The sequence below is a fragment of the Anarhichas minor genome, unplaced genomic scaffold, assembly GCF_050575085.1.
Source record: "Anarhichas minor isolate MPS153535 unplaced genomic scaffold, ASM5057508v1 ptg000026l, whole genome shotgun sequence".
In the NCBI taxonomy this organism is placed as follows: domain Eukaryota; kingdom Metazoa; phylum Chordata; class Actinopteri; order Perciformes; family Anarhichadidae; genus Anarhichas; species Anarhichas minor.
The window spans coordinates 17,632,953-17,646,231 of record NW_027466472.1 but is presented as its reverse complement, the minus strand read 5'-3'; the positions used below and the strand labels follow the sequence as shown (position 1 = coordinate 17,646,231).

General features: G+C 42.7%; 1 protein-coding gene across 1 annotated transcript; it reads left to right on the top strand.

Annotated features, from left to right (window-relative positions):
- Positions 1–1,821: 1,821 nt before the first annotated feature.
- cep126 (centrosomal protein 126) lies at positions 1,822–10,528 on the top strand. Its single transcript, XM_076100966.1, has 11 exons — positions 1,822–2,494; positions 3,201–3,320; positions 4,681–4,826; positions 4,933–5,044; positions 5,176–5,344; positions 6,425–8,354; positions 9,200–9,318; positions 9,693–9,762; positions 9,993–10,202; positions 10,283–10,347; positions 10,445–10,528. Exons 1-11 carry the CDS (start codon positions 2,460–2,462, stop codon positions 10,526–10,528), a joined length of 3,060 nt encoding a protein of 1,019 aa, XP_075957081.1. The 5' UTR covers positions 1,822–2,459.
- Positions 10,529–13,279: the final 2,751 nt, after the last annotated feature.

The window sequence follows — 13,279 nt, the reverse complement described above, 5'->3', positions numbered from 1 at the left end:
TAACATAAATTGTATTTGGTCAACTATCATGTAAAACACAACTATGTCATCAAGTGTTCAGTGGTAAACTTTATTTACTGATACGACTATTACAACAGTGACTATCTCTAATAGTAATATGTTTTGCGTCATTGTGAAACAAGTAAATCTACTTTCTGCTCAGTAAATACATTTGAATAACTTGGTTATCTCAGGAGCTAATTCAGCACAGACGATGATAGATGATGACAACGTCCCTTCATTCAATCCTAATTAGTGTTAATAAGATTTCACATAACTGAGTGACCTCATGAGCGCACGCAGTATATACAGAAAGTTCTAATACAGACAAATTATTCCTCTTTGGCATCGAGTCTATATCAGCTGAGACGAGTTGAAATGAAAACGGTGTCAAGCTGTTCAGCCACGGAAGGTGTGAAAATCCCAAATAAAATGGATCAATAATGTCGTTTTTTGTTGTTGTTTGCCTTTTAAAATGACATATGTAGCTGCCCCATGTGGATTTATCTCCCTGGATTTATGAGAATGCCTTGTTGTTTTTGTTCTGCTGCTCTTCTTCATCATGACAGATGAAAAAGCAAAACAAAACAAAAATTGCTGTGACACAACAATCCTACTTTAATGATTAAAAAAATATATATATATATTCTGTAATTAACGCCGTTAGGTGAGCTGTTTGCTTTTGCATATTAACACAAAACATTTACAGTAACTGAAAAAAAAGATCTGTTATTTGTCACGTCTGCTCCCTCGTGCAGAGAAGAAGACACCAGTGTGTACATGACAAGGAGAGGCACACTAGGACATTTGGAAAATGGGACACTGCAGGATGAGATCACTGAGTACATACTGGTTTTCTTTTAGGAATATCAGGGGCCTGAAGCATTCCTGTAAAAGCCTCACCAAACACCGACGTTTCTCAACTGATTGTTGGAAATGGGGCACCGATTTCATTATCTACATGTCAAATGTAAATCAAAAAGTCTGACAGGATGCTCCACTTACCTCACAGAAGACTGATGCGCTAAAATAACTTCACTTTCACTTCATTAGGTCGCAGTAGAAATCCGTAACTATACGTCCCAAAGCGTCCAGCTGCAGCCCATTTATACCCGACTCATCTCCGCCTCTTGACCACCTGTCTGACCGACGCTACCCTCCATCCCACCTTGGGTCTTGATGCTGACGGCGCTGCCTCTGCGCGCCCAGTGGGCGGTTTCCTAGCAGCTTTTTAGTTGTGTTTTATAATGTAGAATATTAGCATTTGTCGGATACATTAGGTCCCTGTTTTGGGGATTATATAACTTGGTTATATCTCAGTTTAATTTACGTAATTTTCCACAAATGTGTCCAGTTTGCCTAAAGAACAAGATATTAAAGCACTTTGTCAAACTAATAGAGGATTTAATGCTCTGACCTTAGTGTTATAATTTGAGGCAGAGGATTAGAAGATGGTTTAATTACAACTTGTGCACACCGCAGGAAAGTGCACCATTAATACTCTTTGTGGCATTTGCCACACTGAAAATAGATTAAATAGTGGAGTAACCCCGTCTATTTAACAGCATAAACAATCTGCAGGAAAGGTTTTCCCAAATCCTCTTAACTCATGGTGCCATCAAATGTAACAGGTCATAACAACGCACCTTTGTATTTAATGAGGGGCACCATCCCCGAGCAGATATAAGCTATGCAGAAACAATGATGACTATATGCAGATAAAATGATCATGAAAGTGTCGATCGGACATAGTTCCTCAAATATATATTTGAATACGCCTATAGCTAGAGGTCATGGCTGGAAACATGTTTAAACTGTAAATCTTTCATATATTATTTGACATAGGTTAATTTCATACATTATGAATATTTTTTTTACGGTAGGATACATTTTATTTTCTCGATTTACATGAAAAGGGCAGATAACTGTTTTAATAAAACAATTATTTGTGGACATAAAATATTCAAATATAGCCTCCTTTTACACACACAGCCTTTTCCCGGTCTTGACCTCGATATCGTACACTGTCTGAACCTAAAAGCAACACTCTTTGTATCTGTCCTTTTTTGCTATTTTTCTTAACCCCTTTATTTTTTGTTTATTTATTGTGCTGTGGATATTGTTTTTACGACACTTCCATGTGTACCTGAAGGCAACAGTCCGCGCCCGTGCCCTCTGCTGCACATGGCGGGTACTACCACCGTCCCCGTTGTCAAGGAGCTGCGTCTGCGGTTGCTATCATGGAGGGGCGACTGTACACAGACAGACTCAGGTGAAGCAGCTAGAAAAGTCACAAGTTAGCCGTGTTATGTCTGACTTCTTTTAAACGTTTGAACGGATCGGACCGCTGACGTGAGCTCAAAGGAAGGACCCGCCGAGCCACGCTCGGGTTAGCAGCTCTGCAGGAAGCTGGACCTGCATGTCTGTCCGGTGTCAACCAGGATCTGCAGCCTCGGAGGATGCAAGATGTTCAGGGCACCTTCTACTACCACTCGTATCCTCCTCACGTCACGTTGTTCACCCCGTAGAGCTGTTATAGAAACGTGTATTGTAGTTACACCTGTGTTAATGTAGAGAAACTAAGTGAAAGTATCAATATCACAGTGTAGAAATACTATGTTACAAGTGACGGTAAAAGTAATACTTTTACAAATGCATTAAAGCTAGCATCGATAACTAGCCTACTCAAAGTACCAAGAGTAAATGCTTAGTATGCAGAATGGTCTTTTTCATCATAACGTATATAATATTATGCTATTAGATTATAACTGTTGATGCATTAATGTGTACGTTACAGTAATGTTCCAGTAAAGGTGGGGCTTATTTACTGCCTGGGAGCTTGTGAATTTCACTATGGGATGGGATGTCTTTATCTATGATAATACATCATCATTTATTTGTTGATTATATTTTTTGGTATTAGTTATCTGAATCTGGAAAGTGGCTTGTAAATCAAATCAATGCAGTAGATTAAAAAGTAGGCAACAATATTTCCCTTTGAAATGTAGTGGAGTAGAAGTATAGCATAAGATGGAAATACTAAGACATGTAAGTGTGCTGTGGACCAGCCTGTATGCTTCATGAGAACACAAAGTGAATCAGTGTTCATGCTCTCAGGTCGTAGGTTAACGTTACATGGAGGTGACACACATCTACTCTCTGCTGTTTAAAAAACGCTCTCCTTAGCTGCTCACTTCCAGAAATTCCCGGCAGGGAGCCGATGGAGGCCTCCAAGATGAGAGACGGCTTTTGGTTGAAGAGCAAAAGTTGTGCAGATCCCGAGCCCGCAAGTTCTCCCTGGAAACCACCCGACGCAGGAGGTCAGTTCAAGTGTTAATCATGCATTGTTGTTTTTATTGTTTGAGTCATCTCAGTCTGCAGCCCGAACCTGCCCAGAGCGCCAGCTCTTTGTAAATCAGAAGTCTTCCATCACTTGCTGGAAGCAGATGCTGCTCTGCTGGTGTTCTGCACCTCCTGGACAGCAGCGTATGGTTCTGTCCTGGGCTTAGCTCCTTTCAGGGACGGGTGGTGTTGACAGGATTTTGCAGTCTAGACCTGGAAATAGATCTGTTGGCCCAGAGGGTGACTGTGACTGATGCGTCACCTCTCTGACAACTAAAGCTGCTCAAGTCCCTTACAGGTATAAATAACGTCTACATTTGGGTGTATCAGCAGGAGCTACAAGTGACTGTTGCTGTTTTTAAGCTAAGAGCTATAGAAAGAGTAGGTTTATGCAAGGATAGACGTGGGTGGAGGTCAGATTTATCGTGTAATATCTGAGACAGATTTTGGTTTTACAGAGGCAGGTGATCATTATTCCTTAAATATAATGTGCATAAATCATTTAAGGACATAAAACATGTCTGTAAAAGAAACCTTTTTGTTATACATTCGTTCTCACCTTAGAGAACAATGTCCAACAGAAATCTGTCATCATGCACTGATCAAACCTTCAGTTTATTAATCGATATGAAATGCAATATAACATTCAGCACACTGATGCGGGAAACCAAAATACTGCCTGAGTACATTAATGCTTTTGTACAATTGTATGTATTTTTCAGTAGTATCACATAAGCAGAAACAAAAACCTTCACTTTAAATTGAAGATGAATTCTTGCACTACACCGACGAAACTGTTTCTATTGTGAAGTAAAGGCGATATGTCACTGCTTCCTTTCATGCCAATGTAAAGAAGGAGTACTTTGGTATATTACTCATATTTAAATTATAAGGAATAAAGTAACACCTCTTCAATGTGCATGATTGTGTTTACCTTATCAGTTTCCAATTTAATGCCTTGATATAAAATGTTGGAGCCCAAACTTTAATGCATTTATAAATAAAGGAAATATAAGATAATAAAGAATCAGTTTGTTTTAATAGAAAAGGAATGCGTCGTCTAAATTTTTTATTTTTTTATTCTGGTTCTCGACGCTGTTTATAAATGTACACTGCTCTTGTTGACGGTGATTGATATTTTTGCCCATTTAAAAAAACTAAAAAACATTAATGCTGAACTTGATTGACCCGATATATCTGTGAGCCCAGTCTTGAGTGGAAGCTTTAATTTATTGATGACTGTGTTGAAATATAGCTCGATGAGCGGACTCGGGTTTCTGTATCTAAAACGTGGCCGGTCTGCATTTAATCCGTTGCGATGTCTCTCTCGTGGCTCAGGGCTCTGGAGGAAAGACAGAAGCAGCGGGACGTGCAGGAGCAGCAGCTGATAGAGAACATCCTGAAGCAACGCAGACAGCGAGTACAGGATGCAACCGAGCGCTTCCAAAGAGCCCATTTACCCCCTTCTCAGAGACGCAGACAATGTTAGTGACCTCTCTAACATGTGCCTCCTAGAACCGAGACGTTACACACACTGACAGTCGTAACACTTTTCACTTTGTTTCTATGCTTTCCTTTGTGGTGTTCTAGCTTTTAGAAGAAACGTCCCAAATATTGAAGATGCGCTCAATCAAATTCGAGGCTCCTCGAGTTCATTCACCCAGCGGTCCTCTTTCTTGTCCGGCAACTTTAACATTTGCAGGTAAAAAAAATAAAGCCTGATCCATGTGTCCTACATCTTCATAACTTTTTTTGATTTGATTTGTGTAATAATCTTTTTTTTAATGGCGGCAGCAGTCACACGTGTTCATATTGTTCTGTTTTCTGTTGAAGAAGCTGCACTCCCTCTCCTAAGCCGCCCACGGTTTCTAAACCCTCTCACCGCCAGGCGCTCTCTGCTGTGGAGGCCTACACCAAACTGCTCCAGGAGCAGAGCATGACCTGCTTCAAGAGCAGTCCACAAAGTGAAAAGACACAAGAGAAGCAACACATCAGTCCTCAGGTATGCTGGTTGTTTCATTTCAATGTGCAGGAAACAAAGTGTTATTTCACCCCTGGTTGTTTTTTTAAGGTATTGGAATTTATATTAAAAAAAAGTTATTGATGTCATTTCTTCCCTCCCCTGCTTTGTCTCTAACACACATACCTCACTCTTTTCATATTGTACGTATGAAATGGACATGCACTCAGAGTTTAACTTAACCCTCTTGGCAGCTCACCACAACAAAAAAAGATTTTTCATTTTACCTGATTTAATAAAGTTTAAATTGAACAAATACTGTACGTCAATGGAGCGACAGTTGTCTGCTGCTAAAATATCTCTTAGAAGAGTCTCTGTGCTGTAATCAGACTACAATTCATCAAGACGTCTTTGATATTAATGATGTTGAAGTAAGCCTACTCACTCGGCTTCCATCTTGGGCAATTCAAATGCCGTTTGTTTTTGCATGTGACCTTACACAAGAAGACCCCTAGGGGGAAGCAGTGTGACGCAATCCCTTTCCTGCAACGGAAACACCCGTTTTGGCTGCCACTGGCTTCAGCACCCATCCTCTATTGAAATGTGTAAACAGCTGTGTAAAAAGGGTTGTTTTTTTGTAACACAGATTTTTTTTTTTCAGCGGGACTTGAATTGATATGCTTGAAAAAAAAGTACTGATACCAGCAATATCAAATTAGTTTGAATGTACTGATCCAGTACCACTCCAAAGAGGAGACAATCCCACCAACACTTGTTCAAAGATATGTCCAGTTTATAGATTTGTACTTCCTTGTTCATCATTCACTGTGTGCTGTTTGGTTATGCTAGCAAAAGCAGAAATGTTTACGTGCCGTGTTCCCACTGCTGTACTGTCTCAGCTTTGTTGATTCTGGCATCTGGCCTTTCTGATTTAAGATGACCCAAGAAAGTGAAATGGGATCTCATATCCACCCAGTATCCATTCATGTCTCTTTTACACTCTCTCCTCAACTTATATTTTAAATATGTGTTCCACCCCTGTATTAACTGTACATGGAAGATGTAAATCATATTATTATGTTCTATTCATCACCTCATCTCTCTCTTGTTTCTATATTTCAGGACAGCCAACTGTCCGATTGCTGCAATTCTGAAAGCCTTTCAAGTAAGGACAGTTTAGAGAACGAGGACCATAGCACAACAAATCTACAGTATTCCTATTTGCCATTCCTCCTCGACTCAGAGAAGCCCCATCCAGACCCGAGAAAGCAAAATGATTTGTGTCCGACGTCAGACCTAACTTCTTTCTCAGCCATGATGCTTCTTGGTGATGACTCAGCCCAGTCAAGAAAACGGCATGAAGCTGATCAGAAAAAGCAAGCGGACTCTGAAGGGTATAAGATGTACGTTTGCAAAGCTTCGTGGGGGTTCGCACCTAAAACGCAAACCCAGCCCACTCCGCACAACTGCAACTTTTTCACTCTTTGTGAACCTGTTAGAGGCCCGGAGCACTTTGAGGTAAACTCACAAAACAGTCCCCGTGACAACGTCATCGTTACAAACAGAGCGGCCCCCGGCAACGCAGCACTTGACTCTTCATGTCCTAAACAGGAGGCTCTGTTAGGACTCAGGCAGAACGGGGTCCATGATGACAGACGATTAAAACATCAGTCAGCTACAGAAATCCTTTTGTCTGCTCAAAATGGCAACAGCGAAGACATTTTGTTCGGGCCTCCCCCAAAGCCCAATACTTTCTTGAACGATAGCGCGACGGATAATGCATCACGAGAGGGAAGTCTTCAGCAAACGGGAAAAGAAAACCACAATCTTTCATCGCAGAAAGAGCCTAGTGCTTCCATAAACAACCTCAATAAGGTGTCAAACTCAGAGCCCGAAACTGAAAAGACCATGAATGCAGCATCGCTGCAGCGCGCATGCTTGTCGAACATTCAGTCAGACGCTCTTAAGTGCCTGAAGTGTCCTGAGGAGGAAGCTCAAAACGTGCCTGTTTCTGTGAGGGCCTCTCATTCGGTGTGTGAAGTCCGGTTCATTAAAGGAATCCTTAAAAAGCCGTCCAGATATGTGTCAGGAGATACCACGCGTGTGTTTGGCTCGGGACATTTGACTTTTGCAAAACAAGTAGCCTTAGCCATCAGAGATAGTGTCGAATTGACTCGGACCAAAACTAAGGGTGTGGAGGGCAACGACGCCGCGAAAAAGAAGCTGCGCTGGTTTGATGAGGTACATGTGGAGAAAGAGCAGAACACAAAGAAACAGATGAAGGGCAAGTCTTCCAATCTCTCTCACTCAAATAACAACTCCGAGGACCACCAGCTAAGTCTCACTACAGTCTCAGGGGCCTCCAAGCCCGGACCCGGCATGACCCCTCCAGCCTCCGCCGGTTATCACTTTACAAAGCAAGCGTGGGCAGATGTTGGGGTTCAAGTCAGCTTGCCCCAAGAACATGCAGACGAGGTCAAGGTGCCGCGGAGCAGCACCAGGTCCGGTGGCCCCAGGGTCCCCCGGAGAGAGCGCTCCGGCCGAGCTGGAGGGGGTCCTGTTTCCTTGCGGACTAGAAAGGGCACTGTCATACGACCTCAATCTGCCACCGAGGTGAGTCAGATTGCCAAAACCCAAGGGAGGATCATGCTGCCCCGCCCACCCCCGAGGATGGAATGGGAAAAGACGGCGAGCGTGGCTAAGGCTCCAGATGGCGTGGATCGTGCCGGTGTCAACTGTAAACAAGCTCTGGCTGAGCAGGCCCCGCACAAGGACGACTCGGGCGGCTTTTTCTCACCTCACACGTGTGACGTAGTGAGAACAGATAGCACTGTTATGTACACACCAATGCCACCCCCGTGCGCCCACTCCGCCTCAAAGGGCAACACGAAGGGCACGCCCGGCTCAGGCCATCAGGGAACTCAGGGCTGCAGCGGCAGAAGAAGAGGGATGGTGTGCAATGACAAAGGCCTCTGTTTAGACTGCACTCCCACGGATGAGGAGATCTCACGGCTCTGGCACGGGGTCCGCAGTGCCTTAGCCACCAAGGAGGGTAAAGTATATTCCGACTGGCAGCACCTCACACAGCTCAGGCTAATAAGTCTGAAGAGATGCGTCATTTGGATTGACTTGCAGTTTCTCTTAAGCCTATTTGTTTCGAACACTTAGCTATCAAACCTCCCTGCTCCCTTTTATGCTTCATCCTTAGCACACAGTAACATTCACAGTGATCCTTTGAATCCATCTTTTTATCTCTCACGTTGAAAGAAAAACACACCGAATGAGCTGCATGATGTTTGTGTGAGTTGTTTAAGATCCCAAGAGATCCCTTTTCACTGGAAAGTCTTTTTCATAATTTGCATCAATATGCCCCGTCTTCTTTGGCGCTCAGTGTTTGCCTCTTTTTTTACCAATTTATTGAAAGCGACCCATATAATAACTGACACACTGTTCTTTTCGCGTCGGCTCACGTTTTGATATCGAAATGTCCCTGTAGTTGAAGTCTCGATTACTTATCTTGTGATAAAGGAAGCCAGTAATATTTGGGAAAGTGGACTGAGTTGACCCTAAAACTGTCTTAGGCAGATTTTTGCAATGCATCAAAGAATCCTAAAAATGTACTTTTAATCACTTTAAAAGATTCTTAATCTGAGCTTCTTAATACATACACACTCTATCATATACATCACTTTTGGCAGGACAAACAGAACGAGAAACAAAACAGAACAACAATTACAGTGCAATATTATGAAGAAGAAGATGGAAACTATTTTGTTATGCATCCTCTTTAGAGGACCACAGAGCCTGAGCCCACCACATAATTATCATTTATGTTGATGTAATTGTGTGTGTGTGGTTGTTTTTTTTAATGATTCCAGCTAATACATCTTCTTTCAGCAAAAAACATGCTTCGACAACAGGCCCTGGACGACGGGCGAGTTGTGGGGAAACCCTGCGCGGATCAGAGCAGACAGCCTCCCGGCTCAGGGAACAGGAGGCTTCCTCCGCCCTCTCAGGTACGTGCATGCAGGCGCCCCGTTGGGGAAGAAGAGTGAGAATAAGCGCTGAAGATCAGTAAATGGGTGTGTTTGAACTTGTTGAATCTGTTTTTTTGCAGTCCCTTTCATGCCGTCCTTAGTGTTTGTAAAACTGACTCCACGCACGATTTATGCTTCCCAAGACGAGACTTTCCGGATGGACTTGAGTCGTCAGGGTTTTATAATAAATAAGCGTTGATGCGTAATGTTTTTGTTTACAACTCGCTTTACCTGTTCTTTGTGCTTCATGTCCATCAACGAGATTTTTTTTTTTTTTGCAGTGTACTATAGGTTACATGGCTATTATTTAAGGTTCATATAAGACTTCTAAATGTTTAATTTGTTTTGTGCAGCCAACAAGACGGACTACGGAGCCAGTCAGACCGTTTTCCAGTACTTACAACATGGCCTTTCCATATGAAGGTATAGTGTTCACTGTGTCTTTGTGTTTATGCTTTTTCACCAAAAAGAACCCAAAGTACACAAAAGTTCATAAAAGTGAAATTAATAGTCTGAGCCAATACTGTACCATAAGTATTTTGCAACACACCAGACTTTGAGAAAGATAACAGCGCATCTTTATTCTACACATAAATGCATAAAAAGCCACAACAAACGAAAGCCTTTGAGGTGACTTTGATCTGTGCTCTCAGGTTTGGTGAGTGCGGCCCGGTTACACCTGGCCGAAGGACGTGCCGGAGGCTTGCCGGAGGAAACGGACATTGTGGCTGCCGTGGAAACAGCCCAAACACAGAGGCCTGGCACAGCGCAGCGGCGCTGCCAGCAGCAGGGACTCACGGCCATTTCATTGGAAGAGCAGAAAATCCTCCTCTCTCTAGACAGACTCAACCACCAGCTGTACTGTGAGCACTTTGTAAAGGCTGTTTGGCCATTAAATGTGTCGCCATTTCAATACAGAGCAACCACCTGTTCCTCTCTGTAGGTGTGCGGGAACACGTGGGGGGTAATACCGGCTCGTGTGGTCTCGTGCTTATTGATGCACCCTCTGTAAGTATGAATTTCTAATGGATTCGTTGCATGCTTCAACACATAAGAGGACTCTGCTGAACATGTTTTATTACTTGCCTTCTTCCACTGTTTTCAGACGAGGGAAGTGAAAGCCACAAACCATCACAAGCATCACGCATCCTCAGCAAACAGCCGCTCTCGGTACCAGAAGAAATCCTGACTTTCGGCGTGGTCCACAGTGGTCTTCTTCTCCCATCAGTGCATTATACCTGTGCTGTCATACTGTAATACACACCACTTTGTCAGTAAAATGAGGTTAGTCCCCTTTAGAACTATACATGCCCCCTCGACTATCTCCAAGAGCTAACAGATCAGCAGCAGTGGACTGTAGAGGCGGTAAATCCTCTCAGCAGAATTGGACTAAACAGAGTTTTTAAGTTGGTGATTTGAAAGTAGTTTTGTATTTTTTTTTTTGCCATCTGCTTGGACGAGAGCACTTTGTTATGAAATAACTATTTGAGCAAACAAATTAGAAGTGCCTTTGAAAATAATACTGGCTTCAATTAGTTTTTTTTATTCACTAAAAGAAAGCCCTTCTTATAATTGTCACAAAATATACACTGTAGATTTGGATGAGATTGTTTTTTCTTTTCAAATGTTTTCTCATTCTGTATTTATTTTATATAGTAAAATCATAATTTGATGGAAGCTACTTTGGTACCAAAATCGGCAGTGAACCCAATAAAGCTCGTTGTCAACGTACTGATTAAGTGACTGGGTGCAGTGTGTTTAGGAGTGTTTGCATTTCCGCGGTGATGCATAGAGCAGTCGATAGATCGACTGGGGACAGGAAATGGTTTATAGAAGAGACGTGTCACAACGCTGAAGGTGTGTTTGTCTTTCTTTGATGGCTGTAGAAAGGACGATTACATATTGTGCAGTCGACTCAACCTACTGGCTCAACGAGGTGAGCCATTGCCAGAGGCCTTCTTGCTTTCTGTTGCAATTGCATCTACCCTGAACTTTACTTTTGCTTTAGTCCCTATGTCATTTAATCAGCCCTTTAATTAGAGCAACATCTTAGTTGTCGTCGACTATTTTCTTGTGCGAAATAAATGTTATTAATTAAATATTTGCCTATCTCCCCTTCCAAAAATAAGTGCATCAGGGTAAAAAAAAAGACAAAAAAAGGCTGCAGGAGTTATTAATGTGAGTTCAGTTGCCCCTCCTTCACTATAGCGTGTCTGGATTTGCCCCTCAGTCAACCTGCAAGGACTTGCTCCAAGAGGTGGAGGAAGCCCAAGCTCATTTGAAGAGTGAGCCTCTCATGGGTGATGACATTTCTTTGGTTTAACTGCAGGTCTCTGGTTCCACGCATGCATACATTCTTGAGCGTTTTCGACAAGGTGCTGTAAACGGTGATGTGAATGCGGTGTCTCGCTGCCGTGTACAGTCATGCATCGTCTCCTTGTTATCTTACACGAAAGCTGAGAGGGGACACAAAGAGAGAAAATATGCCCAGCTTTGGTGTATGATGACGCCTGCAGCAGCAGCAGCAGCAGAGGCCCTTTGAGGAGTTGTCTGCTTAAAAGATTCTCGAGTAAAAAGGAGAACAAATGTCCACTGAAGTTATTTGAGGAGGGACGTCGATGTCACTTCTAAGCCAATGGGCATAAGGGGAGAGAGGGAAACACTGACACTCTATCTGGATAGTTCAATGCATGGTTCTTAACTTATTTAAGTGTCACAGAATCCAAAATGTGTCTGGTGGAAACAACCAGGCCTTAGCTCCACCTTCCTTTTCATCAACTCACTGTATTGTATTTATACAAGGAACAAAATTAATGTCAAATCCTGTTAATTATTACATTCTCTTCACTTGCATCAGTGAGTGAATGAATCTGAAAGCACATCATGTACAGTAAGAGTTCATCTCCACAGCACTGACCAAACTCTGACTCAGTAATACGCCGCTGCAGGTTTTCTCTGAAATCTGTAGCCTTTGGCCTGCGAGCACGTTCACAGTCATTATACCAAACAATGGTGAGCTTAATGACGTTTAAGCCCTAACCAGCACAACACCCAGAAACTCGACAAGAAAGGGCGAGAATGCTGAAAGTAAGGGAAGACGTTTCCACAGACGCATGTTGAAGCTTGTGCTTCGGCCCGTTGTGAAGCGTAATCTCATGTTTTCTTACAGTCCATTTGACATGCAATGGATGAGTGTCTGGTCTGGCTCAGTGTCTGTAAAACTGAGTAATTAATCGCATGCGAAACTGACTTGATAGGTTACAGCTGTTTTTCAACAACATTGCATAGGCAGACAAATACTGAAATGGATGTGGTCGAATGTGGTTGGTTTGTTTTTTAGTCCGTAATAAAACTATAAGCGCATTACAACTGCATAATGAAGGAAAGAAAATGTTGTGCATAAAAATGTTAAAAAATAACACTTGTAAAAGCTAACATACAGTAACCTATTTCCATAGTGACCTGCACTATATATTGTACTTGAAGGGTGTGTGTGATAGAGAAAAACAGTGTGCCTGTGTTTATTATCAACTACACACCCACACACTGTATGCACCCATTACGGACTGTAGGGTGCACTCAAGCTCACATCTGCCCGGCTTTCTGCAGCAACACCGTGCGTCACTATATCCGATAATAACACCAGATCAACGCGTTTTTAAACCGAAAGGACTGTTACAGCCGCCTGTCTTTTAGGACCTCGGATACATTCAGAGAAATGAAACCCAGGGAATATAGGTTCTGCTGATATCCCGCAGGATCAAAAGCAACCCATCGGAGCCACTGAGTCGCCTCGGAGCGATGAAGAGATGTTGACCAAAAGTGAACAAACTCTGCTAAGTGGGTGGTCCCCTCGGGGCCTGTCCGGGACGCTGCAGTTCATCTCTTTAATGTGTCTGAGTGCGTTACAATGATGTGAAAATGACCACTTTCACCCAAA